We start from the raw sequence: 25,664 nt of genomic DNA on the forward strand, positions 1-25,664 counted from the left end.
CAGGCGTAGAGGCTCCAATGCGCTACACCCCACGTCGACTATCTCCATCGCAGTTCCGTCCCTGTCCTCACACTGTCGGCAGGCTCCTTTGTCTGTGCCTCCCGTCCGCCATTTTGGGTCACCGCTCCAGAATATGCGACCTCAACGATGTTCACAGGGCCGTCCTCTTGCATCTTAAGGCTCCAGGATTGCAGTGGACATATGCACCGCATTCATAAGCGGGCACATGAGTTTTCAGAGCATATGTGCATGCATGTATGCACTTTTTGGCAAGGATCAGATTCCGGATCAGAACGCGACTCCTTACATGGCTCTCGTAGCCACGCCCCCCAACATACAGCTGATCCTTATTTAGGTTTGCGGTTTCTCTGCACTCTTACCCAGGGTGCTCGCTTCGGTTTAGTGGAGGCTCTGCCCTGTTCTTTTACCCCTGGTCGGGGGAAGAAGACCCCGCGCCCTCCGGGGAGCTGGGGCTTAAGATTGATGCTGCGTCATCAAGATGGCTGATCGTTCACGGGGTGCCATTGTGAGAGAATTGCAATGCTGTTGGGAACAGCCACTGGTAGCAGATTTTATGGTCTCGGAGGAAGAGCATGAGCAGGCACAGAGCCGTACGCTTCTGCAGCATCAGGAGAGAGGTCCTGGAATATTTGGAGCGGGGAGCCTTGGAATGATAGATCATCGCGTGAGCGGCCTATTGTCGAGATGGCTTCCTTGATAGTATAAAAGTGGACTCTCGTGATTACATCCGGGGGAATCCGAATCCGTTCCTCATTGTGGGCGCAGTCCATGGGTGCGATTAAGTAGGAACTGAGATTTATCCAGGAGCGGCAACAGAGACAGGAAGAAGTCACCCACGTACTCGGGTAGCTCCTTGTCGGGAACTGAGGGGACACCTCGAATCCGCAAGTTATTACGGTGGGCACGGTTTTCAAGGTCCTCTTGCTTGAATTAGAGTATCTCAGTTCTGTCCATTAGAAGCTGGATAGTGCATTGCACCTCCACAAGGGTAGTGGATTGCTCTTGGGCTAGATGTTCAGTCTCCCCCATCCTGTGCTCGATGTCCGCAACACGTAGCTCTGTTTGTTCTTGCTTTGAGGTGAGCTCCGACATGCAAGATCTGAATTCTGACTTAATATCAGACATGAAGACTTGGAGGTCTTCCTTGGTTGCGAGGGTCCCTTTATCTTCTGGCACTTTTTGAGGCGTGAGTTTCGGGGGGTCTGATTTCTTCCCTTTCTCAGCTGCGAGGAGCATGGTGGAAATTTCCACGGATTTGGGAGGTTTAAGGAGTTCAGCCATTGCCCGGGGCTCAGGGAGGGAGATGGCTCCCAGTGAGGCTTGCGAGTTATTACTGTCGCTGGCGAGCTGGTGAGCTGATAATTGGCCAGTGGACGTCTCCAAGACACAAGCCGAGGGACCAAGCTAACTTACTGTGGCAGCAGCGGAGCCAGTGGAGTAACTTTGCTGAAAATGTTGGGGGGCGGCATGACATTTGAAGAAAAGGTGCCCCAGCCAAATGAATGGGGACAAAATGGTGTGCCATGTAAGTTGGGTGGGGGGGGGGACAAACACCCCTACCCCCCCCTAAAATTACACCCATGAGCGGAGCTGTGAGGTGAGATCTGCGTGATCCGACCATGGCTGATTTTGCCACGGCCGGAAAGTTTGCATGTGAAAGGTGCGAACCACCAAAGGTTTGCACCTTTCTCATGCGAACACATGTACATACCCACACCCACAACACACTCATGACACCCCTCCCACCCACACCCTCAACACACCCCCAACATAAACAAACCCTACTTATCTTTTTCTTAAGACTGAGTACCTGCAGCGCCAATTCTTTCACTTCCGTGATTGGGAACCGGCGCCGCAGGGTCATTTTCTTTTTTTTTTCTTTTATGGGGGTGTCCCCATACTGTCTGGTATAGTGAGCGGGGTGTTGCGGGGGACACCCCTCTCACTATACTGTCTGGTATGGTGAGCGGGTTGTTGCGGGGGACACCCCCCGTTCCCCGCTGGTGAGCTAAGAGGGTGTCCCCCGCAACACCCCGCTCACTATAACAGACAGTATTGGTGGTCTGCTCATTGGCCGATGGGACCCCCCGGTATGGAAGCCGGGGGACCAGGCCTCTCCTTTCTGGCGGTGGTGGGAGGTGGACCGGGGCGCCCCAGGAAGCTGGAGGTGATGCTGATGCCAGCAAGAACCTCTGTGGAAGTTCTATAAATTTCCAGGCTCCAGAGGGGATGTGGGGTGTGCAGGTCTTGTGTCTTATGGGTCTTGCGGGTCCAGTCAGCAGCACCGCGGTGGCAGAGACTTCCAGGGGTACCCAAGCTGTAGCTAGGTGGCCCTTGGTTGTGTAGGAAGAGCTCAGGGCCAGAGGTAGCAGTCTTTCCAGGACAGTGTCAGGCCCCCTGTGATTTTACTTCAGCGCCCCAGGCTATAGGGGTGAGACCACCACTAGGGGGAGTGGGGGAGCAGGAAGCACCCAAAAATATGTGGGGGGGTGGAGAAGATTGTGGACGCTCTAGTGCTGTGACACGGGCCGGATTAGAGTAGACGGCTGGGGGCCCCCCCCCCACCGGAGCAGTGTCATGGAGCCGGCCCTCCCTCCCTCCAACATCCAAAAGGGAAGAGCTTGGATCCTGCCGGTGGGGGACAGTTCGGAGAGGTGGGAGGCGGCTCCGAGGCTTCGGTCCCATGGAGAGCCGGGAGTCAACGTTAGCTCTGCCCGCAGGCTGCGGGTCAATCTCAATGGGCACGCAGCACCAGCCCATACGCAGCTTCTGGTGGGCTGTGTGGCCAAAGTGCTTCATAAGGCAACCGTCCCCCTGGAGGCCGCTGGGTAGGTAGAGGGCGCCTGGAGGAGCAGAGACAGGCTAGAGGCGCTGCAGTCCCCCCTCAGTGGGGGCCCCAGCTGGGAGCCACCTGCGGCAGCCCCGGGGGTCAAGGGGAAGATCCGAGATGGGCTCCCAGTGGAGCTTCAGCGGCTGAGTCACATGTACCGGGTAAGCACCGCCGGGGACCGCTGGCGGGAGGAGGGAATTCCAGAGGTCAGAAGCTTCCCGTTACAGCTCCGGCGCTGCTAAACTTTGCTGGGTAGCCGCCATGACGTGGCCAGCGCGGCCCGCCCGCCATCTTGGATTTGCTTGGTCGATCAGTGCCGGCGAGTTCACCCGCTGCGTTTTCGATGCTCCATCACGCCTTAAGGGCTCAATCCACTTCCATCAGGGCCCCTGGCGTTCCGCAAACCGAATCAGACATTTGTGTTGTTGCAGCACAGCAGGAACTTGGTGTTTTTAAGCAAATGCTGCAGACCCCATGCAGAGGCCATTAGAGGAGCTGCCACATCGCTGGCGCTCCAGGCCACGCCCCCATCTGCCCCAATACTTTTAACATTGTGGGACTTGAAGTTCCCAATGTTCAATTCATTCTTTTTAAGGGAATCCTTGTTAGTTTGTTTCTATCCTTCAGCCCCCTTTTAAAAGAAGTATTATAAGGTTTTGATTGGTTTTGCTCTCTGGGGAAATTGACTTTCAGAATCTAATATGGTAATGTTCAAAGATTAATCTTTTATATTCCCCTGTTGAGCAATGGAACTTTCACCCCTGCAATTATACTTAACCTTGGGGAGATGATTCCTACTTCCAATACAGGATTGATCATAACATTTTGTTATCACCATCAGGATAATTAGCTTTGGAAAAGCAATGCTTCATCTGGCAACAAGCCATTATAGACTCAGCATTATTAACTGTTCCTACTCGGAGGCAGAAAAATACTGCGTCTCTCCCAACAGAGTCCTCTCGTACCCTTGGGGACCTTCTCTTCGCAGGTGATCCTCCCAGGGAACACCACCCTCAAGGTCGGGATCAGGTAGCGTCTGCCTTCGCCAGGCCATCTGGGAGGAGTCTTCAGGTGGGATTTTTGTGAGGACTCTGCAGGATTCATCACGCAGGGCAGTGGATCGACCTGAATTTCACTATATGTACCAGCTAGTGTCTTGTCTGGTTGATGGGCAGCAAACCAAATGAGGTACTGTCTAAGAACCCTATGCCAGCACTGTGATTAGTAATGTGGTGGTCCAAGGATGTAAAAAAGTAGGATCAGGTAATAAGGAGATATGCAATCCTCTATGTCCCTTATATGCTGTGTATCATCGGTAACCTGCATGGTGATTATTTTGCTGCTGTATCTCGCTCTAAACCCAGGTCAATAGTCCTCTAATAGACTGGGTTGCTCAATTTGTTTCATGCAAACCAGGTTAAGGTTTCCTTATTGACCTTCCTCAGGAATGGGAGGTTGGTCATCGGGCAATTAAAATAGCCAGTTTTGTGTGATGTAGGGAAGATCCTTTGTCACAGCAACATTTCCATAAATTGAGGAAAGGTCAAGAGCCCTCGTCCCTTTCTTGATTTCATGGTAATGGTGTGAAGTTTCTCATTCTAATATGTGGGTAATATGTGGGTGGTTAGAGTGGTGCCCGGATTGGTGGCTTGTTAATCAGTAACGATGGGCCTGATGTTTCATTCCTGATCTTTCATTAATCTGTTTTTGAAAGCATACAAAGAATGCGACCAATGATGGCACTTAGGGTTGGTATATCTGTTTGCACAAGTCCCTGCTGTTACTCACAGTATAGCTTTACAATGTTGAAATCTCGTAAAATAATGACAGCATACCATATGTCTTTTTGGACAACCGGTTTGCATAAGGTGCACCAACCAACGTGTACCCTGCAGAGAGAAAAAATAAAATACAAAAAGAGGAAAGGTGGCTTGTTTGGAAACCATTCCAGGGGAACACTGAAGGCAGGGCAACTTCCATAGTGTTGGTGGAGGAGGGCAGAAGTGCGGATTAAATAAGCGAAGGGATACAGAGGAATTCGTATGAGGAATACAAATGAGGTTGGGGGAGGTCCGATGGGGGGGACTGAGGGAAAGAATGGGTTGGTGGGGAGGCGCAGCAGGAGTCCAAAAGCCAATCTGGAATGCAAGCTTATTTTGAGCTGTAAAACCTATGTTTCAAGTTCAGTGAATGACTGAACTACTCCAGTAGGACATAGGCGATGTGACAGGACTATACTTTTCCTTCTTCTGGTTAGTAAATTAATAAATCTGGAAACCCCCGTGTGTAGTTTTTTAGACCAAAAATACTGAATATGCTCAGGTGGAAAGTGACCAACAACGATGCCATCAGATCTTGTTCACATCATAATATACTTTTTTTCTACATTGTTCCAGCTGCTGAGCCGGAAAGACAAGACCATGTTTGAAAAGCTGGAGTATGTACTGAGTAAGGAAGACAATTACAAACGACTCCGGGACTACATCAACAGTCTGAGGATGGTGCCCTGCATTCCTTACTTGGGTATGTGATATTTTACTGCTCGCCTAGAGAGATTGTTTGAGGAGAGGCTTTGTTATACAACCCATACTCTCGTCTTGTAGACGTTGCACTAAAAATGTATTTTTTTAGTATTGGGATGTACATTCTCCACCATGTCACGTTTCTACTGTATGACCGATTCGGATATTTCCAGTTGATAACTAAGGAATTTAACTATTACATTGTTTTAGTGCCACCAATTTTTATACCATTGTTTGTGTAGTTTAACAGATAAGCATGAAATATTTACACATGTTGCTGTGAGCAAGGTATCCCTGCAGACAGAATTTTGCAGTCCAACTTATAATTCTAAAGCCTTTGTTGCCTACATGTAAAGGAATGTGTACTTTCTGTATTTGGGTAAGTATAGTACTAACCCAGCTAGGAAACAGAGCACTGTACAAGGAATGTTTTTTACTAAATGTGTGCTATGCACCCCTTGTGAAAAGCTGCCAAGGGCATCTGGGCGATTGTTTTTTTTCTTTTTATTATTCATCTTCCTATGATAAAAACCTTTTACATTACCAACCATGGAATAGAGATTAGTCCTAGTAAATTCCGACTCAGAGCCTGGGTTCTATTACTAGCATGGTGATGAGTGTTATGCACAACTCTTTTTTATTTATTTCACAAGCAGTGAGAAAAAGTAAGTCAGTCCAAATAAAAAAATAAAAAATAAAAAGTAACCATGTATTACACCTCTCGAGGCAACCCTTCAGAAATGCTGTGAAAATATTTCTCAGGAATAGAAGGAAGCTAGTGACAAAAAGGGTCCACCTTGCAAGAGCCGAAATCTGGTTTAAATGGATCCAGATATCTTGGTGAACACCAGCATAACCACTCCTTCTGTGCAAAAACATTTGACCTAATAGGGTCCCATAATTGAGGTTGGAAAGCCAAAGCCTCCCACAAAATGCCTTTTCGGGGACCATCTCTTGCCTATATCCTCCAGGCAATTTGTTGAAGGCAGCCCTCCAGGACCTGTGAATGAAGGGGATGGCCCAGTAAGAAGTCACTGAAAAGTGGCCTGTCCATGGGCCTTTCAAGAGCCAATGAGTATCATGCCTCAGATGGCCAGAATGGTGTTATTTGAACCAGACCTGTATCGCTATATCCATTGATTATCCGATGCAGAGATATACCTCATGCGAAGTATGATTTAAATCGCACTAGTATACTTGCAATACTAGCTGAAATTCCTGCGTTAGATGATCTGCAATCCTCCGATATTGATTTGGTGGAATTTATCTTCGATAATGATCTCTCTGTTGCACGGTTTTGGGTGTCCTCACGAGTTGTGTTAAACACTTTGTGGCTTGCTAAACGAGAAATATATGAATTAGGGTTCGCGCTTCTCACTGCTGTGACAACTCAAGTTCCTATTTCTGCGGTGCAAAACCTATCAACACAGACATATGTTTCTAACCAGAGACAGGGTTTATGTGTTCAGTCGATAAACCAAAATTACCATCCAATGCCTCAATCTGTATCAAAGCAGTCGTAACTTACTTTTCAATATCCTCTGCCATCTTTGTCTATGATAAGCTGGAACACTCGAGGCCACGGGCAGTTATTTAGGAATGGTTCCAATAAGTTATCGCAGCATGATATTATTTTATTTCAAGAAACTTGGCTCACGGAGCGGCCGGTGTGGGACAACTTTGAAATAGTTTTTAACCCTGCAATACGATCTGTGAAAGGTCGGCCCATGTCCGGTCTCCTTATGGCCTTAAACAAGTCCTCAGAAATTGTTCTAGAACACCAGTCTGCACCAAATCGATATACTCAATTGATAATTATCACAATAAGAGAACAAAGATATGCAATAGTAAACATATATTGGAATCCAGCTGCAATGTCCACCAAAACATTTTTTAAAGATTTGGAAGAGTTATGGTTAGAGATTATTAAACTCCCTATATATCCGCATGTTATCCTGGCGGGCGATTTAAATTTGCACTGTCTGGATGCTCCCCATAAACGCATGGATAGCAGACTGGTCTCCTGGAACACTTTTATTGAGTCAAAAAACTTGGTTATGTTAAATGGTTCATGCCCGGCCGGTAGCCCGCCACAGAACACATGGAAAAGAGGACACTCTAGTGCCATTATTGATTTCATTTTCATTCACTGAAAAGTGGCCTGTCCATGGGCCTTTCAAGAGCCAATGAGTATCATGCCTCAGATGGCCAGAATGGTGTTATTTGAACCAGACCTGTGCCCTGGACGTCTGAGCTCTCATAAGGAAGTGGGAAATCCCAGCAACCTCCCCATGCCTGGCAAAGGATGTTCATGGGTCTGGTCAAGGGTTTGGTCCTCCAGCTGAAAGAGACCAAAGACTGGGTATTGAGGCAGATGTAAACAGATCACCTGGAATGGTCCCTATTGTGCGTGACATGTCTGAAACAGGGAGGCATGAAGCCTGCAGTCACTTTTGTTGGGCCATTAATGAGAGCACCAATCTGCCATCAGATTTATTTTCCGTGGGCAAAACTGTGCCTGAATCTCTTGATATGGTAGACCAGCCGAAATTCGCAGAAAGGTTTGGCTCGCTCCGCCAGCAACCTGAACAAGGTTTTCCTTCCGAGTGTTGATGTACCGGACTGCTGTGACATTCCCAATCCACAGTCTTCCCACACAGAGATAATTTTCCTGCAAAGCACCTGATTGCAAAGGGCCTGCAAGCATTTCCAATAAATTTGCCAAAGGGACACCTGTGGCAACTGTAGCTCTCCAGTCAAGGCCGTGCCATATCGATCCCCACAGGTTCTCCTCTGACTTGTCGAATTCTAATTGAAGAGTAGCGCATGAACCGATGTTGGCTTTGCCGTTCCAGACGTCCATATGCACTATCCACCATTCTAACTTTCCCCTAAACCTTGGTGCATGCTTCTTACCTTCACCCGCAGAAGATACCTGTAGTGAAGAGGGCTTGGTAAAATAGCCTAAATTGAAGAGGAGACGATCCCTATTATTCTGTCCAGATGCATTGGCGGGGGTACTATGTTCTTTGATTGCCATGTTTTTATTTGGGGGTGGGGTATCCTGCAATCCTTTTTTCCATATTATCTATTTCCTCTTCAACCACCCCCCCCAACCCATTATATCCCTCTACCCCTCCCCCACATATTTTTGCATTACTATTTTCAGCCAAGGCTTTTCGGCAAACAATTCAGCGAAACAAAGCCTGGCAATGTAACAACTTTGTACCATTGACGAGATCACCAAAATATGTAGAGCAGCTTTCTGTAGCTTCTTGTTAAGTCTTACTTTCTGCTGGGGAAGGCTGAGGAAAGTAGTCCTGCAGTCTATTTCAAATCTCAGAAATTGCATAATCTGTCAAGGAACCATCTTTTATTCCTCCCAATTTATGATAAACCTCAGGCATCGCTATGCAAAAGTGTGCACTGGCTTAGTGAGCTGATCTGGCCATGATCAAAAAGTCATCCATGTAAACCAGAAACATGCTGCCTCTGGCTTTTAAAAAGGCAGTTTACCGTCTTGACAGCTAGGTAAAACACTAAGGAGAGACTGAGAAGAAAGTGGGAAACGGTAAAGTGAATCCCTGCCACTGAAACAGGAGGTACTTCCAGTGTTGAATCCTTATGGGGACCTTAGGCTAAGCATTCTTGAGATTGAAGGAACCAAACTCGTGGCCTTAACATGTTTTTCGATGTGGCAAACATCTCCATCATGAAGTGACGATAAACCTCAAAGTTCAGAAGTTTGTAAATGAGCAAATCCCTTGTCCTTCTTTCTTACCAGAAAGATATTTCTGACAAATCCCCTCTCCCCCACTACGATGTGGGAAACCCTTTATATATTTCTCTTCTGAAGCAAAGCCATATTTGCTTGGATATCAACAATAAATTCTGTCTCGAATAAACCTCTGTCCGGGGTGTCATTGAGGCTTACTGCGGGGAATCTCACAAACTCAAGTGAAAATCCTGAACTGCCTATAGGAATGAATGTTCTTGAAAAATGTGACGCTTGTTTTTTACAAAGAACTTTAACCTCCTAGCTACTGGCACATTTGGTAATGTAGGAGCACAAATAACTATCTTGATTAAATCCAGCTCTCCTGATTGTACCGCTGGTGTCCCTTATGCTAAAGTTATAAGCCCTCTGTCAGAAGAGGAGCATATCACTCTCTGAAATGATGGCTGGTACTCAATGGCCCATTGGAAAGAGGAGGCCTACGTTGTGAGGGTATATGCTGGTCGTTTGGTCCCTGTTTCAGCCGTCCTTTGTAGAAACCTGGAAGGTAAATAATTATTTTTTAGTGAAGCTTCCGCCTTGTCTAATGGGGGTAAACCAAATAATCTACAAATGCCATTCTTTAGTGAATATTTTTAGTTCAATTGGAAATGGTGTGTACCTTTTTATAAAACCCTAATTCTTGCACTGTTCTGGTTGCCAAGAATTTCTTTAAAGTTACTTTCTCTTGATGTTGAATCTGGTGCTGATTCATCAACAGACATTGTCACCTGTAGTCAAGAGGACCACGTGGCATTTTCTCAGCAGACCTTGGCGTGGTGGTGCCAACACCTGTTGGAGGTTATGACCACATGTCTTCTTGCAGTGCCACATACAAGGCTCTAAATGAGGCGGCTGCAGCTACATTTCTCTGCCTACTGGAACCAGGAGAAGGGTTCGAAAGCGGAGCAGGTCAACATAACACAACAGCTCCACCAGGATCTGATCTGGTATGGTACGGACAACAACCTGCGGATATGCAGGCCATTCCGGCAACCATCACCTTAGGTCACCATTACCACAGACTCATCCCTAGGGTGATGGGGAGCTACCCTGGACATCCACAGCATCCATGGTGTATGGTCCTGACAGGAACAGCTGGTGCACATCAACTGGCTCTAGATGATGGCTATCTGGCTTGCTCTCAAAGCCTTTCTACCCATTGTCATTGGCAGGGCGATTCTCATTCAAACAGACGGCTCCATCTGCATGTATTACATCAACAAGCAGGATGGCACCCGGTCCCCTCCCTTCCGCAGACAAGCGGTCGACATTTGGGAGTGGGCTCTGGTGAACAACATACACCTGTCAGCAGTTCATCACCCAGGGGAGTCCAACCCAGAGGCGGACAGGCTCAGCAGGCTGGGTGCGGACAACTACGAATGACAGTTGAACAGGCTGGTCCTTCAGGTGATCTTCAACAGGTGGGGGGGGGTCATCCACAGGTGGATCTCTTCGCCACCAGTACCAACAATAGGTTCCCCCAGTTTGCCTCCTGGCAGGGCCAAGGCAGGGGTTCGCTGGGTGATGCAATGCAATTCCTGTGGAACAACATGACCGCTTACGCTCACCCCACCCCCACCTCCCCTAGTGCACAAGGTCATTTGCAGGATCAGGGAGTCGAGGGACCTTCGGATCATCCTTATAGCCCCATGGTGGTCAGCACGACCCTGGTTATTGAAGCTGCTCAGCCTGTCGGACCAGGCCCCACATACACCACCTGCTGGTGCAACGTGATTCTCCAATTTTTGCACAAACATCTCCATTCATAGCTGTGATCATATCCAAGACGTACCTATTCTGGAGGGTCCTCAGTCTTATGGCTCTCATCTCTTCTCTGATTGCATTGAATCCTTTTATGGTAGTGTTAATTGTCTGCAGCAGTTCCCTTCTGGTTATCTGTAGCCACTTGGTATTTGCTCCAATTTGTATTCTTGGCATGAAGATCAGTGTGAACACTGAAGAAGTTTGGCTGAATAGTTTTTGCTCATATGGGATAGAATCAAAGGCTTCTATTCGTCTGGCTGAAAAAGTAGTTCTCTCTTTATTCTTTTTATCAGCTCCATAGATCTCTTCTTCCTCAGGTGAGCATCTGCTTTTGGGAAACTGTCAAGATTCAGATCACTTTTTGGAATCACTAATGCTGGAACCTGGACATTCACCATGTCCTTAGGTAGCCTTATGTAGGCCTTGGATCCACAAGTCCAACAATGATCCATGATTACTGCTGTTCCATGCACCATTTCTGGAACATCAAATATTCAACCACAATTTTGATTCTCTCCCATTTTCCTTGTGCCATTATTCCTGAAACATAGCTTTGAACTTTCCAGTGGCACTATCTACAAGGGTCCTCCTCTGTCTTCGACCCAAGTCAGTAGCTTAGCAAGTCTTGGCCATAATGGCTTGCAGCCATTCTGTACTATGTCAATGGAAAGTTTGTAACAACCAATGACTACCCAGGCTCTGCAGATCACCACTCCTTTTTCCAAGCCCTCTAGTGATAACACGGATCCCCAGATCTACATCTGACCTCTGTTTTCCATCCTGGCCCAGGTAAGCGTGCGTGGGTGTTTTGCTCCTGCCCCCCCCCATATCACCACTTTGTGGCTGCGAGCCCCTCTCTGCCTCCCAACACCCGCTGCAGCTTCCCCCCCCATTTGTCCCGCCCCCTGTGTCCTCCACCCCCCCCCCCCGGCCCTGATTGGCCATCTACACAAACATGAAGAAATTGGGTTGTAAGGGTGCCCACGAGTTCACAAGTGAATATTCACAACTCTTTTGTTCTTCTTCAATTCAAATTATTCCAACAACATTTTTTTAACAGAATTGTCATGTGCACCTTGTTAGATCTGTGCTACCAGATCAGTACTAGTGAGAAAAAAGATTGGTGACTCAAAAACATCAGGGCACAAACAAGGGCACAGTATAAGACAATTATAACAAGTTGCTAATAAAAGTTTTTTCAATTGTATGTACTTTAAATTCCTCAGTTTTTCAACGTAACCAAAAAAGGCAAATTCACAAGAAATAGTTTCAAAAAATCATATCTTCGAAATAAAGTAAACACAGGTAGTAAACATTCAACAATGTGTTTCAAATATACATTGTAAGAGTTTGGGGGGAATCTCCCCACGTCTTGGTAGCTGGACATGTTCCATTATTACAAATTCTAACTGTGCTACCGTGTGTTTGAGTTCCTTAAAATGTTGGGCAACTGGGAGTTTGGGGGACCCCAGGCGAACATTGGATTTATGCTCTCCCCGTCTTTGTTTAGCTTTCCTTCCTGTCAGTCCAACGTAGTAAAGGCCACACATGCACTTTATCCCATAGACGACATTCTTTGTGTCGCAGGTGGTGTGTTTAAGTAAGATCTTCTTTCCTTTATAAGGGTGATTGATAGAGTTCCCCTTAATGACATTATGACAAGTTGCAGTTGTTACAAGGTAAAGTTCCTTTGAATATTGTGGAGGATGATCGCTTGTAGCTGAAATCTAATTTAATCATATGGTCCTGTACGGATCTGCTCTTGTTGTAGGCAAACATTTTGGTGGTCAAGGAAGAGTTGCCAGTTGAGGGTCTAACGCCAGGCTATTCCAGGTTTTTTTGATGATTTTCTTGATCCGTCCAGTCTGTTGAGAGTACATGGTAACATAGACCAAGACATCATTTCTCTTTTTGATACTTGGTTGTAATGCCTCCTGCCGGGGTATATTCTAAACATTTTCCGTATCTGCTTGCATCTGAATGATATTAGCCCCTGTTCAAAATTTTTGTTGTTAGTTCATTAGCCTTTCTGTCGAACTCGCTTTCTTCAGAGACAATTCTTCTGTATCGCATTAGTTGACTTAGTGGTATACTTTCTATCGTTCTTTTTGGATAAAAACTAGAAGCCACGAGTAGGCTATTCCTGTCAGTTTTCTTAGTGGACAATGTTTCCAGTTTATTGTTTCTGGCGTAAACCAGTACGTCAAGGAATTCCAGAGATGTTGAACTTACTTTGTACGTGAATTTAATCCTGGGTGCAAGTGTGTTCATAAATTCAAAAAAACGGTTGGATTTCTGTCTCAGAGCCTGTCCATACACCAAAAAGGTTGTTGATGTATCTCACAAGGAATTTAAGTTGGTTCTTCCAGGTTGGGTTGTTAATCACCTTAGTTTCTTCAAGGTAAGCCATGTAAATATTGGCGTAACTGGGAGCCATTGTGGCTCCCATCGATGTTCCCGAGATCTGAATAAAGTATTTGTCCTCGAACATAAAGAAATTGTTGTTGAGTACAATAGTAATTGGATGATCTAGTCTATCACTCTTCACATTGTTTTCTGTTTTCAACAGGGCCCATTCAATTGCTTCTAGTCCAGCTGGATGTCTAATATTTGTATAAAGACTGGTTACGTCCATTGTAAACAGTAGGTCGGTTGATGAATTGTAATTTAGAGTTTCCAATTTAGTCACAAAATGGTTTGTGTCTTTGATGAAGTGTTTGCTTTCTGATCAAAAGGTTCTATGATCTTATCGATGTATTGTGCAAGGGGTTCCAATAAGCTGTTTGTTGCTGCTATTATAGGCCGGTCAGGTGGGTCTTGCAGACTTATGAATTTTGGGTAAAATGTAAATTACTGGCATGAAAGGATGTGGATTCATCAAGAAGGCTTTTGTTTTATGGGTGATGATTTCTTCATTTCTGCTGCATCCAAAGTTTTTTTGATGATTTCTTTAACTTGTTCAGTAGGGTTCGTCAGTACGAGGTATGTATCAATGTATTCTTAAGCTCTGCACGAATAACTATGACACTTGCGCTGTCCTAATCTTTAAACATACTTGTATCTACCCTATTCTATTATATTTTCAGAATGAATTAATCTGGACATCTTATACCTGAAGAAGGGTAAAAAGCCCGAAACACGTAGTAGAAGATAGGTGGACAAACAACATCTGTCACTTAACTTCAATATCTCCTATCAAGATATCAAGACAACCCTACAGATGTAATACAGCTACCCTCCCACTACTATGGGATTATAGAATTAGAGTTGTTACCTAATGTTACGCTTACCTGGTTCCCACAGGGGCGTCGATCGGACCCGGACAGCTGCGGTCTCCACCAACGTGATGCGTAGTGCCGAGATGACGGTCTGGACTGGCCCACCTAATCTCGTCTGCTTGATCCGTAGAAGTATTCTCCTGCAAGTGAAAAAAGGGATTTAGCCACCCGTGGATTTGAGTTCTAGCACCTGTTAGGGAGAATTCTCTGAAAAGGCTAATTTCCCAAACCTAGTGAGTCCCCCAGCAGCTTTGCTGGATTTGTGGGGTTTATTTTTTTCTCCTGCTAAGAGTGAGACTCTTTTTACTCCCACTCTTAGACATGATTTGAGATGTTCCTTTATCTTTCCATGCGTTTAATGGGCTATGGGGTCTTTTACTCCATAGGGTCTCATGTGTTTTTGATGTGGGTTACTCAGCACCCTCTGTGCCGTAGCCCAGGGTGTCGTAGCGAACCCCCCAACATAGACTCTATACCCTGGGACTGACTACTGTCTCCCAGGGCATGTAAAGTCACCATTGGCTTTACTAGTCCCAAATTATGAACAGAAACCAGTACAAACCATCATATTGTGGACGTACTGGTCGGGGCAATTTGATTGCCCCGGGGTCTGTTGTTCGAGGGGGCACTTCTCCGTCCCCCCTGATCGAGTTTTGGCTGGTGGCAGTGGATACTACTTTTTATATTCGACCGCAAATATATCTCTATGGGATTTTCCCATTGTTCGAGGCTACCAACTTTAATTATTATAGCCTCGAACATACTGCCGGTTTATTTATTTAATATGAATTCACCGGTTGGTATTTTTTGCCAGAACTCGATTCTAAAATGGCGTTTGTGTTCTCTTCTGTGACTCCAACCCAAGTCGAGCCCTTTGTTCCACTTTTTGGCGCGCTTCTCCACAGAAGCCTCCAAAAGTGGTGCCATTCTGTCTGGGTACCACAGGGGGTGTGGGAGGGGGTTTAGGCACCCTGGACTGAGTTACCTTGGTAACTCAAGTCGCACTCTTGTGTGATTGGCCCAAGTGGTGAGCCGGCCAGCTCACCACTTAGCATGTTTGATTGACAGCTAGGCTGAATGAATGGGGGTTTGCTGCATAAAAGCAGGGCTTTGGGGACTGGAACTTCAGAAGTCGCCACAGGACCTAAGAATCTAAGGAGGGAGAAGCTGAGCCGACCTGCAACGACGACACTACCGGTGGAGCCCTTCTGAACCGTCTCACCACTTTTCCCGACGACAGAGGAGATCTCCAGTCCGGAGAGTCTTCTTCCTTTGACTGGTGGGGATAACCAGTTTTGCCTTCTTTTCACCTTCCTGGAGCATCTCGTGGCCGCCTTGCCCGTGCCAAGCACCCCGGCAACCGGAATACCACAGCTTACCACTGCCGCAAAGAGAAGGGTAGTACCTTTTAACCGAATGAACTCCGCGGCTGGTTTCTTCCCTGGCAGTGCAACGACCTTCATCTTTCCTCCACGGCGAGACCTCCTCTTCCCCTGGACGAAACACCCACTTGCACCCGCTGCCAGGAACAACTGCCCCCACTGGAGCTTCCTTCACACTTAAGGTACTGTGTCCTGCCTGGCTTCCCTTGCGACAGATTGTTCGGGTTGACAGTAAAGCCTCGACTTTCTAACCTGGGCTGGCCTGGGACAACCTAGCTAACTTTTCCTGACTTTAATTTCATCCTTTTTTGTGCGAACTATCTACAAAACTCTTCGGGCATAACCCCACTGTGTGAACCTGGACCCCTTCTGCTTGCTCTCTCCAAGAGGTGGGCCTTACAATGGACTTCCTTGCTCTCCAGTAGAACTCTGCCTATCCTGCCTTACTGTGGTTCTTTTAAAAGTATTGAAATTTGTGTGCTTCCATAACTCTGCCTTTTTCCCTCCCTTTTTTAATAAGTTATTAGAGTGCCATCTTACGTTAAGCACTCACCTCTGTCTGAAAATAAGTGGTGTTTCTCACTAAGACTTGGCGGATAAGTAATTAGGGTAGTATATATATAATAGTGACTGTGTGCTGAATTTACTTCTCTCTTTATGCTTGTGTAATTTACAAGTGTGTTGTTAAATAAATAATTATATACTTTTACACCAAAGCTCTGGTCAGTGTTTGCTTGTGCTACTGTGTCTCTGTACCTATTGTGTATACTCTATATACACTGCCTAACTCTTCTTGAGGGAAGTCTGACTGCTCAGCCACAGCTACCAAGTGAATCTGTGTGGTACTGACTGCTACCAAGTGGGTTTACTGCCAAACACCTGTAGTCTTAAATCTTTTGCAGTGGTCCCTAAGGGAACTGCACAGGTTTCTGCCTAACAGCACCCTCCCACTGTTCTCGTTCTCCCTTCTTGTCTCCTCGGATATTCCCTTTTAGCAACCTCACCTTATGTTTTTAAATGATGAGCTCTCCATCCTGCGTGGGTGCGTAGATGCCAGTTACTTCACTGGTTTGAAGGCGTGGGAGAGTTCCAGAGACTATTGACTCTGAGGTTCCTGGCAAGGTTCAGTAAATATCAAGTTCATAGAGTTCAATATGTCTGATGATTCACTCTCGCCCCCCCTTCCTTTCTTGCAGCTAAGATCGTGAGAAGATACCCTCGTGGCAGTTGGTGGCGCTCAGGTAAGAGTCTGTATTACCTGGCGCCGTCCGGTAAATGTTGCAGGTGTTTGACATGTTGTTTTCTTTCCCTTTGCAGGTGCGGCACATGAAGATGTGGAGAGTTATAGAATAATGCCTCCGGTGGTAATCGGGTAAGTCTATGGTGATAAGTGTTTTATTTGTTGGTTTTCTCGGCTCACCTTGTTTTCTTTTGTCCTTCAGGTGCCGGAGTTCGGCGAAGAAATGATGGAAGCAGCGCTGAATCGAAAGATGCTGCGAGGACTGTTGAGTATGGCGCGGCTCTGCAGCTGGAGATGTGACGTGTACAGAAATTATGTTCTTTCCAGGTCCTGAGGCGAGATGGATCCGTAATCAGGTGACGAATTCGAGATAGCTTGTTTTCTAATCTTGTCCTTTTCTTTCCTCTTTGTTTTAGGAGCTCCAGATTCGAGGCGGGCGTTGCAGAAGACTGGATGCAGGCTGCAGGCACGGTGAGTGTTACGCTGCTGGATGCAGAATAACACGAAGCGTGTGCTGCTGTTCGGGCGTGGTTTAAATAGCCTCCAAAGTTGTCCCAGGTAAGAAGTCCCTAGAACCACGCCCGAGTAAAAAATAGTCCCTGTAATAAAATAGTCCTATCCAGGCCTCACGTTGGCTTAAACTCACTAGCAGCATGGTCTGCATCAGGTAAGTGAAGTCTATGAGCCTGGCGCCTAAGGCGCCAGGACTGAACCCAAACAGCCCCAGACAGGGCTGTTTGGGTTTTAAATAAGTATCATGATGCCTTCTCCCGCAGCTGATGGGCTTGATCCTGATGCCCGGAGGTAGGCATCATGACATCTAACAAGTTTAGGATATCCCAATTTCCTTTACAAAAAACCTTTTTTGTGCCACAAACACATTGTTGTAACCTATGTTTGGACCTAGATGGCCCAATGAATTTACAGATGCAATGTATACTTGAAACACATTGTTGAATGTTTACTACCTGTGCCTACTTTATTTTGAAGATTATATGATTTTTTAAAACTATTTCTTGTTAATTTGTCTTTTTTATTTACGTTGAAAAACTGAGGAATTTAAAGTACATAAAATTGAAAAACCTTTGAAGTTAATTATCAACTTGTTATAGTTCTTATACTGTGCCCTTGTTTGTGCCCCGATGTTTTCGAGTCACCAATCTTTTTTCTCATCTACACAAACATGCCGTGGAGGACCTAACCCGAGGCATTTTCACTTCCTGGGCCATTTCCATCCTGGCCCAGGTAAGCGTGCGTGGTGATCTTGCCCCTGCCCCCCATACCACTATTTTGGGGATTCAAGCCCCTCGTTGCCTCCCAACACTGGCGGCAGCTTCCCCCTAATTTGTCCCGCCCCCTGTGTCCTCCCACTAGCATCCCCAGCCCCTCGACCTCCCTCCCTCCTCCCGCCTCCTAGCCTGCCCTGTGAGCCTGTTTGGTCGGGTGACTACTGAAACTCACCAACCCTGGGCTACCCACTGCCCGGCAACCCCTGCGGCTAAGGGCTCCAAGGCCAAGGGCGGCTACTACATTGGCGGCTCCAAGACGTGTCTGCAGGTGTCGGCAGGGGAAGCCAATGAAGCCAGCAGTCAACAGACACCAACAAAAACTGTATGTGTGGCAGGGGTGGGGTGTAGAGCAATTACTCTACTCCAGAAAGCCTCTGCCACTCTACCTTACCTTTCCATTACATATACTGCCATAGACCTACACCATGCATACTTAGAAATATTTGTGAACACCAGACTGTATCTATTCAGGACAGATTTGTAAATGTTGCCTTGCATTGCTTACTAACACACTTGTCAATATCAACAAGTGCCACACCCATAGAGAACTGTGGACGTTGGCCTGCATTGCATCTAGATAGGATTGTGAATGTTAGCATGTGCCACACTCAGATGGAATTCTGAACTTTAGCCTGCATCGCGCCTAGATAGGTCTATGAATGTTAGTATGTGCCACAGCTATAATTGTGAACATTGGCCTGCGTCACATCTAGATAGGATCATGAAGGTTAGCAAGCGCCACACATAGATGGAATTACAAAGATTACCAAGTGTTTTGCAAAGTGCCATTTGTGAAAGACAATGTGCTGTTTGGACATCTTCATAGCTGTTGAAACAGAACTTTGACTACCCCATGCTGTATGGCAGGAGTGCACATACAAAGCATTCCTCCTTTGAAGTTCTTCTCGTGACCTCCTTCATGTGTTGGCACCATATGTTATTTCCCAAGTGTGCTGTGCTGTCCATTTAATCATTTAATAATTATCTTCCTATGTGCTTCTTTTCATATGAGCTTCCATAATTGTATCATGAAGTGTACCCATGTAGCTTCTTCTTACTGAATTAATCACAGGAACCTCCGTCTGTGTTCCCTGTGTGGGAGAAAGTTCAGAACCTCTCATCTGCTCAGCAGCCCATTTGGGCATGAAAATGTCTCTTATAATCTCCATCAAGGATCTTCCTTTTGAAACTGCTTTTGGATCAATTGTCACTGGACCGGGTGTATTTGCATGTATTAGTTGTGTTGGTTCATTTTGATCGAACCTTTGCCTTGCCTAGTTTTCCCAGCCTGTGTTTGGCATCTAGGAAGGGTCTCTTAAGACACGTTTTGTATGTGTATTATTAACAACATCCATCTCAAGCTCTTTCAATTCACCATCTTTCTTGGGGACAGGAATAACTACATATGGTCTAGGTCACCTAGTAGTTGCCACACGTACTATTTACTTCTGCTCAGAAATGTGCACAGGAGTGTTCGCTCCATGTTCACCAATGTAAAATGCTGTATCTTGCAGTCAAGGAAAGCAGTACAATTATGAACACAATACAGGTGTAGGTTAAAAAGTGGTAAGTTAACCTGCAACATCTACTTCTTGGAAAACGTGAGCGCCTTTCTTCATGCAGCAGAATAATGTTGCTATTTAGATTACCCATTTTAAACACCTAAGGAAGAAAAAACTTGATCAATTGTCTGCTTACTGGATGACGAAAACACTATCTGTGTCTTTGGAATCAGTCTTTCACTAGTCGAACTGCAGACACCTCTTTAGTATGAAGAAAAACAACCTCAGCAAGTATATAAAATCTGTATGACATGGATTATCTCCCAATCTATGCCTCAAATCTGCCTCAGCCCAGACGACATGCCAAATATCTTTCAGCAGGAACCAAAAAGTATTTCTTTATCAGCAACTTCTCGATCTGTCCCTCGGAAGAGTTTCTACACCGATCTGTGATTTCTTTCAGAATAGGGGCTCACTTGGGTGATGATACCTTCCAGGATCACATTCAGATATGATATGATATGATATGATATGATAGATGGGCAGTGTTTCTTGGATCCCTGAGAAAGGTCCGCACATCGGTGTGTCTCCCAACCAAGTGCGGATATTCTTCAATCAGACGAAAGAACACCAAACTGACCATTCTATGAGCTGCTTCGTTTGATTGGGGCATTTGTACTCTCCTCACTGTATTCAGGTAATTGCAAGAATTGTTTAATGATGACTGAGTAATCTTTTTATAACTTCTTCATTCTTAGGATCTTGTAAAAAGGCTGAAATGTGGGTGGTTCGCCCCACCAGCGAAGGATAATTGCACTGTACTAACTCGAAATAGGTGAGAATGTTTCTAGTCAGGTCATCACTGTGTAACACCATAAATAAATCCAAACAGGAACTCTGTGTTATATGAATCTGGCCATTGTACCCTTTTCCAATTGCTGTGTCCATGATTAAAATCTGGCATAATCCAATTCTTAACAAGGCTTAAGCATGCCTCAGTCCAAAGTCTATAAGCTACTGTGGCTTTAAGAACAAAAACATATTCCCTTAACCCTGCAACTGAGATGCACATAGTGTTCGAATTTGTATTTCTTGTCCCTTTTATAAGTTACCTAAAAGGAGTGTCCCAAACGAAGCCACAGTCCACTGGGTTATTTGTCTTTCTTCTTGTCAGCTTCCGTGTCCTCCTGCCTTGTCATCGATCTTGTCTGCACATGCTGTGGTTCTTCCCTGATGCTTGTACTTGCCTCGTCGGGTAGGGGTGCAGGCTGCAGAGTCTTTCCACCAAAGATTTTCACGTCTCCCAACAAAATCCAGGCACGCCCACTCTGCACTTTGACAGCAGATGGCGTGATGTTCTCCACAATGAAAGGGCCACAAAAGCAGGGCTCATCCCAGTTTTTCTCACGTGATTGTGGATTAAAACTGCATCTCCTGGGAATCGTTTGGGAATAGGAAGTTCTTTAGATTGGTCAGTTGAAGCATCTCCTTCTGTGTTCTGTACTGCTCTACTCCCTTGTCTCTGCAGCTGTCCTGAAATGACAGATACTGGAAGTCCTACAGTTCAAATACTTGCGCAATTACAATCCTAACAGTTCAGACGTTGGCTGTGCATCACTTCTAACTCTGGATGGAGGCATTAGGGGTGTTCTCATTAGTCTCCCAGTCACAATTTCATGGGGTGTGAGATGGTGGTCGGAACCTGGTTGGTTCCTCAAAGCATATAATGGCAGTGATGGACAATGCAACAACCCTTTTTTCAAGGTCAGCTTCAATTTGGCTATTCTTTCTTTAAGCAAGCTGTTGAGCCTCTTACAAAACCCATTTCCTGTGGATGATAAGCCAAAGAAAACGTGTGCTTTATACCAAGCAACAAGCTAATCTGTTCCAAAATTGTATTAACAAAATGAGGACCATTGTCTGACCTCATGACTTTAAATACTCCTCATCTAGGAAATACTTCCTGCACTAAAATTTTTGCTGCACAGGTGGAATCTGGGTGTCTACAGGGGCCTGCTTCTATCCATTCCATCTTGAGAAAGGACACACCACTACGATCAGGTATCTATATCCATTACATACTTGTATCATGTCGACATAGTCGATATGCAAGTGTTGGAAAGGGCCATTAGGTCTCGGAATGACTCGCCTAACTGTGCGCAGTGTATGCCCAGCCGTGAATTGACACATTCCACCCTGGAAGCCGCCGGCAGCAGACGCCGCGGCAAACACTGGAATTCTTTACACATCCAGATTTCTAAGGGCACAGATCGAATCTTTACTCCCTAGCATCCTGCCAATGCCACGGATGCCTATATTACAAGCAGACCAGCCCTGCACTTGAAAAGCTACTGCTTTGAGAATACCAATCATCACCCGGAGTAGAATAATCCCCCAACTGCTTCTTGGAAAGGGAGACCTGCATACACAAGGCCCCAGAAGAAGGTTGTGAATTTCAATAACTGAAACGTCAGTGATCCTTGTGGCAAAACACTAAGGACCACGGCCAAGGATCACATCAAACTGTCTTTATGTTGCTACAGACGTCGACCAGTCTCTCTTGTCCAGTCTCTCTTGGTCTTGGACCAGTTTTTTTGCTGGCCACGCCATATAAAGCGCCTAACACAGACGGATGTAACTGCCCGCAATCTGTCCCAGCCCCTCCTGGGCATATTACCAGCGCTTAACGCCAATTGACTTTACCCATTGAAGCCTAATTGGCACACACTGCTTGGATCCAAAAAAAGCAGTTTCTGAATGCAGCACCGTACAGAATAAGAACTAGGAGTTTGTGACCTATATGAAGCAATACTGTGTACAGCTCAAGTGTTCCTGCAACCAATAGGATATGTTATGTGCCCACTTTTCATACCTGTAAATCGACTGTATCCTGCACTGTTCACCATTTTGCACATTGTCACTACTTTTTACTTGTTGTTGCTATGTTTAAAAATAGGTTTTCTTTTTTCAAAAAACTCCTAGAAAAAAAGCTACAAGAACGGCCATAAAAATAATAAAAAGGCTGTTATAGACCAAACTCAAATGATGGTTGTTTCGTCCCCCTACTAGGAGTAATGATTACCAATGTTTGGGTCTTTCAGGAAGGTTAAAATCATAACTGCAAAAGAATGATTGCAGTCTTGAATTTGCAAGGACAGGATTACCCCGTATATATATACAGACTTGAATTGTTGACACACCATACAGTTCACTATATAAAATACAACATGCTCCATCAAATTTGGTACAAACCAATCCTCAGCAATAGTTGCAGCAAGATTCTCCCTAGTTGTATGCACGGGTAGGGCAGCTGTTGTAACGCCACCCTTAATAAGGCTACAGGGATCACCGGTTTACCAGTGCTGTCTTGTCACCACAATGCTTCTGAGGGGTTTAAAGAACAGCCTCTTCGTGTTCACAAATTCATTTCCTCTTGGGGTGCTTCCCCCTGGATTTCCACTAACTTTGTTTTAGACTAATGATTATATCCTTCAGACAGTCATCATTTAGTCATTCTTTCATTTACATCACAAGTTTCAACATTCATCATCCCTATATCTGTAATGGCTATGCGCTTAGCCTCGGCGTCCGCTGCTTGATTTCCACATGAGATAAAATCTGCCCCTTTAGTATGGGCTGTGCATTTAACGACTGCAATGCCTACTGGGAGTTGTAGTGCCTTTATGAGCCTATCCAATAAGGTGGCATGTTGCACTGGCGTACCGTCTGCTCGGAGGTAGCCCCTTCCAACTAACCCTACGTGCACCATTGACGTCACATAGGCGGAGTCGCTGTACACTGTTACTTCCTGGTCTGCGTGACTCTCGATCGCGAGTATCAATGCCAATAATTCTGCAGCCTGTGCTGAATAATGCAACGACAATCGAGTACTAATAAGCACCCGAAATTCCCTATTAGACATGTGCTTTACCACAGCAGCAGAAGACCAAGTGAGATACAGGGTCACACAGCTGCTCTCAAAGGAACCCAATCCGGGTGTGTAGGTGGTCCAAACTTTTCAAAGTTTTATTCAAAGGTAGAAAAAAGGTATTTTTATGCTTGAAAAATGACAACAACATCGAGGTTCGGTTGTTTTTCAAGATGATTTTATCAACAAAAATTCTATCAAAGAAAATGAGTCTCATGAAATGAGAAGTCATTAATGCTTTCTTAGTGAGGAAAGTTCTCCTCTCCTCTCCTCTCGCTTGCTCACATCGATGCGAAAGCCGCAGTTACACGCCACACCCTGTGCATTTAACTTACCATGCTCAGACTTGCCCTGATGAAGGAAATGTAATTCGGAAATGCATTGGCAATTTTTGGTCTGATAGAAAAAACGAATGTGGCGATTTCTTCCTCACTAAGAAAGCATTAGTGACTTCTCATTTCATGAGACTCATTTTCTTTGATGGAATTTTTGTTGATAAAATCATCTTGAAAAACAACCGAACCTCGATGTTGTTGTCATTTTTCAAGCATAAAAATACCTTTTTTCTACCTTTGAATAAAACTTTGAAAAGTTTGGACCACCTTCACACCCGGATTGGGTTCCTTTGAGAGCAGCTGTGTGACCCTGTATCTCACTTGGTCTTCTGCCTCACATGTACTTTGAGTTTGGGTGTCTCCAAATTCGTCTCAGCCAGCTCCTTTTTGAACATTTTGACACTAACTATCCGAACATATTTATTCTTTTGTTTACAATAACGAACATTTGAGACACGTGGACGTATCACAGTGGTGCCCACTTACTTCACTTCTTTACCACAGCAGCACCTGTATACCTTTGTCCATCATTTTGATCGATCCTTGAAAAACCGTCAATGAAACAATCTCTCCTCCTGCTAATGCATTCTCTTTTAATCTAGGGATTTCATCACTGAACTCTTCATAGTTTGCGCAATCGTGTACAGGCTCTCCCTCTGTCAGTGGCTCAGCTATAAACATGGCTGGATTCACTATTTTACATTAACTATTTTGATCGCTGGGTTGGATAGAACTACCTCGTAGGCAGAAGCCCTTTGAGAAGTCAACGTGCCTTTCGGTTTTTCTTAAATTACAAATAGTGCATGCTCAACAAATAACGTCATGGAACATACCGTAACTATGCAGCTTTCTCTATGGATAATTTGCCTGGAAAATGACCCCTCATTACTGGTTCTAAGATTCTGCTGTCATATGCAAGGGGCTTGTACCCCAACGTGGTTGTCTGCGTGAGCACTGCCATCATAACAGTGCCGTCTGTATGTGAAAAAAAGAATTCCTCAGCATAATTGGGAATCACTAAAACTGGAGCCGTGCAAATAGCTTTTTTCAATTCGTCAAACCCTTCTTTTATCTCGCCAGTCCACATGATTGTTTTCCTGCATTGCCTGTGCTTTCTTCAAGGCCTGTAATAGGGGCCTTATGTACGAGCTGTAGTCAAAGACTGATGCTCTGACGTAGTTACATAATCCCAAAAAGCTCTGCATGTGTTTTATCTGTGTGGCTTGGCCGTTTTCAAAATAGCCTTTTTTTTTTTTTTTTTTTTAAATATATTTTTATTTTATCTCAACCAAACAGTACAACAGAACATAAATAAAACACCTCTAACAACAAAAACCAAACAAACAAAAAATAAGGCACTGCAATCCCCATCCCTCCCCCCTATGAGCCTGTAGAGTGTCCGCCATCAGTGTCCGTTCCATGCGGTGGGGCCTCATCGCTCTCAAGTCTAGCCGAGGCCGACCCCATACCAAACAGCTCAGCTAACAATAACTTCCATGCCGTGAGAGAGCCCGTTTCTTCCTCCTCCCTTGCCATACTGCCATCCTGCCACGCTGCCGTTTCGGCGGCAGCCCATTTTTGGAGATCTCGCCACCAGACCTCCACTCGCGGCTTATGACATGACTTCCACCCCATGGCTATCCTGCGTTTAGCAAGCACATAGGCCAGATCTTTAAGTTTCTCAACATGTCGAAGCTTGCGCGCCCTGGGATACCCTCCCAGCAGACAGGCCCAAGCCGAATCCACCTTAAGTGTAATACCCCTCCATGCCAGCTTCCGCGCCACTTCACCCCAG

The 25,664-nt window shown here is 45.5% G+C and overlaps 1 protein-coding gene across 7 annotated transcripts in view; it reads left to right on the plus strand.

The window, feature by feature from the left end:
- Positions 1-25,664, plus strand: part of RALGPS2 (Ral GEF with PH domain and SH3 binding motif 2) — a 2,782,724-nt gene that overhangs the window by 1,697,207 nt on the left and 1,059,853 nt on the right. For all 7 annotated transcript variants that reach the window (XM_069641167.1, XM_069641168.1, XM_069641166.1 and 4 more), the window contains one exon: positions 5,248-5,374. In XM_069641167.1, coding sequence (XP_069497268.1) covers positions 5,248-5,374 — 127 coding nt within the window. The remainder of the gene's footprint in view (positions 1-5,247; positions 5,375-25,664) is intronic.

This window comes from Ambystoma mexicanum, chromosome 1q (assembly GCF_040938575.1).
Source record: "Ambystoma mexicanum isolate Mex_15411 chromosome 1q, UKY_AmexF1_1, whole genome shotgun sequence".
Lineage (NCBI taxonomy): Eukaryota > Metazoa > Chordata > Amphibia > Caudata > Ambystomatidae > Ambystoma > Ambystoma mexicanum.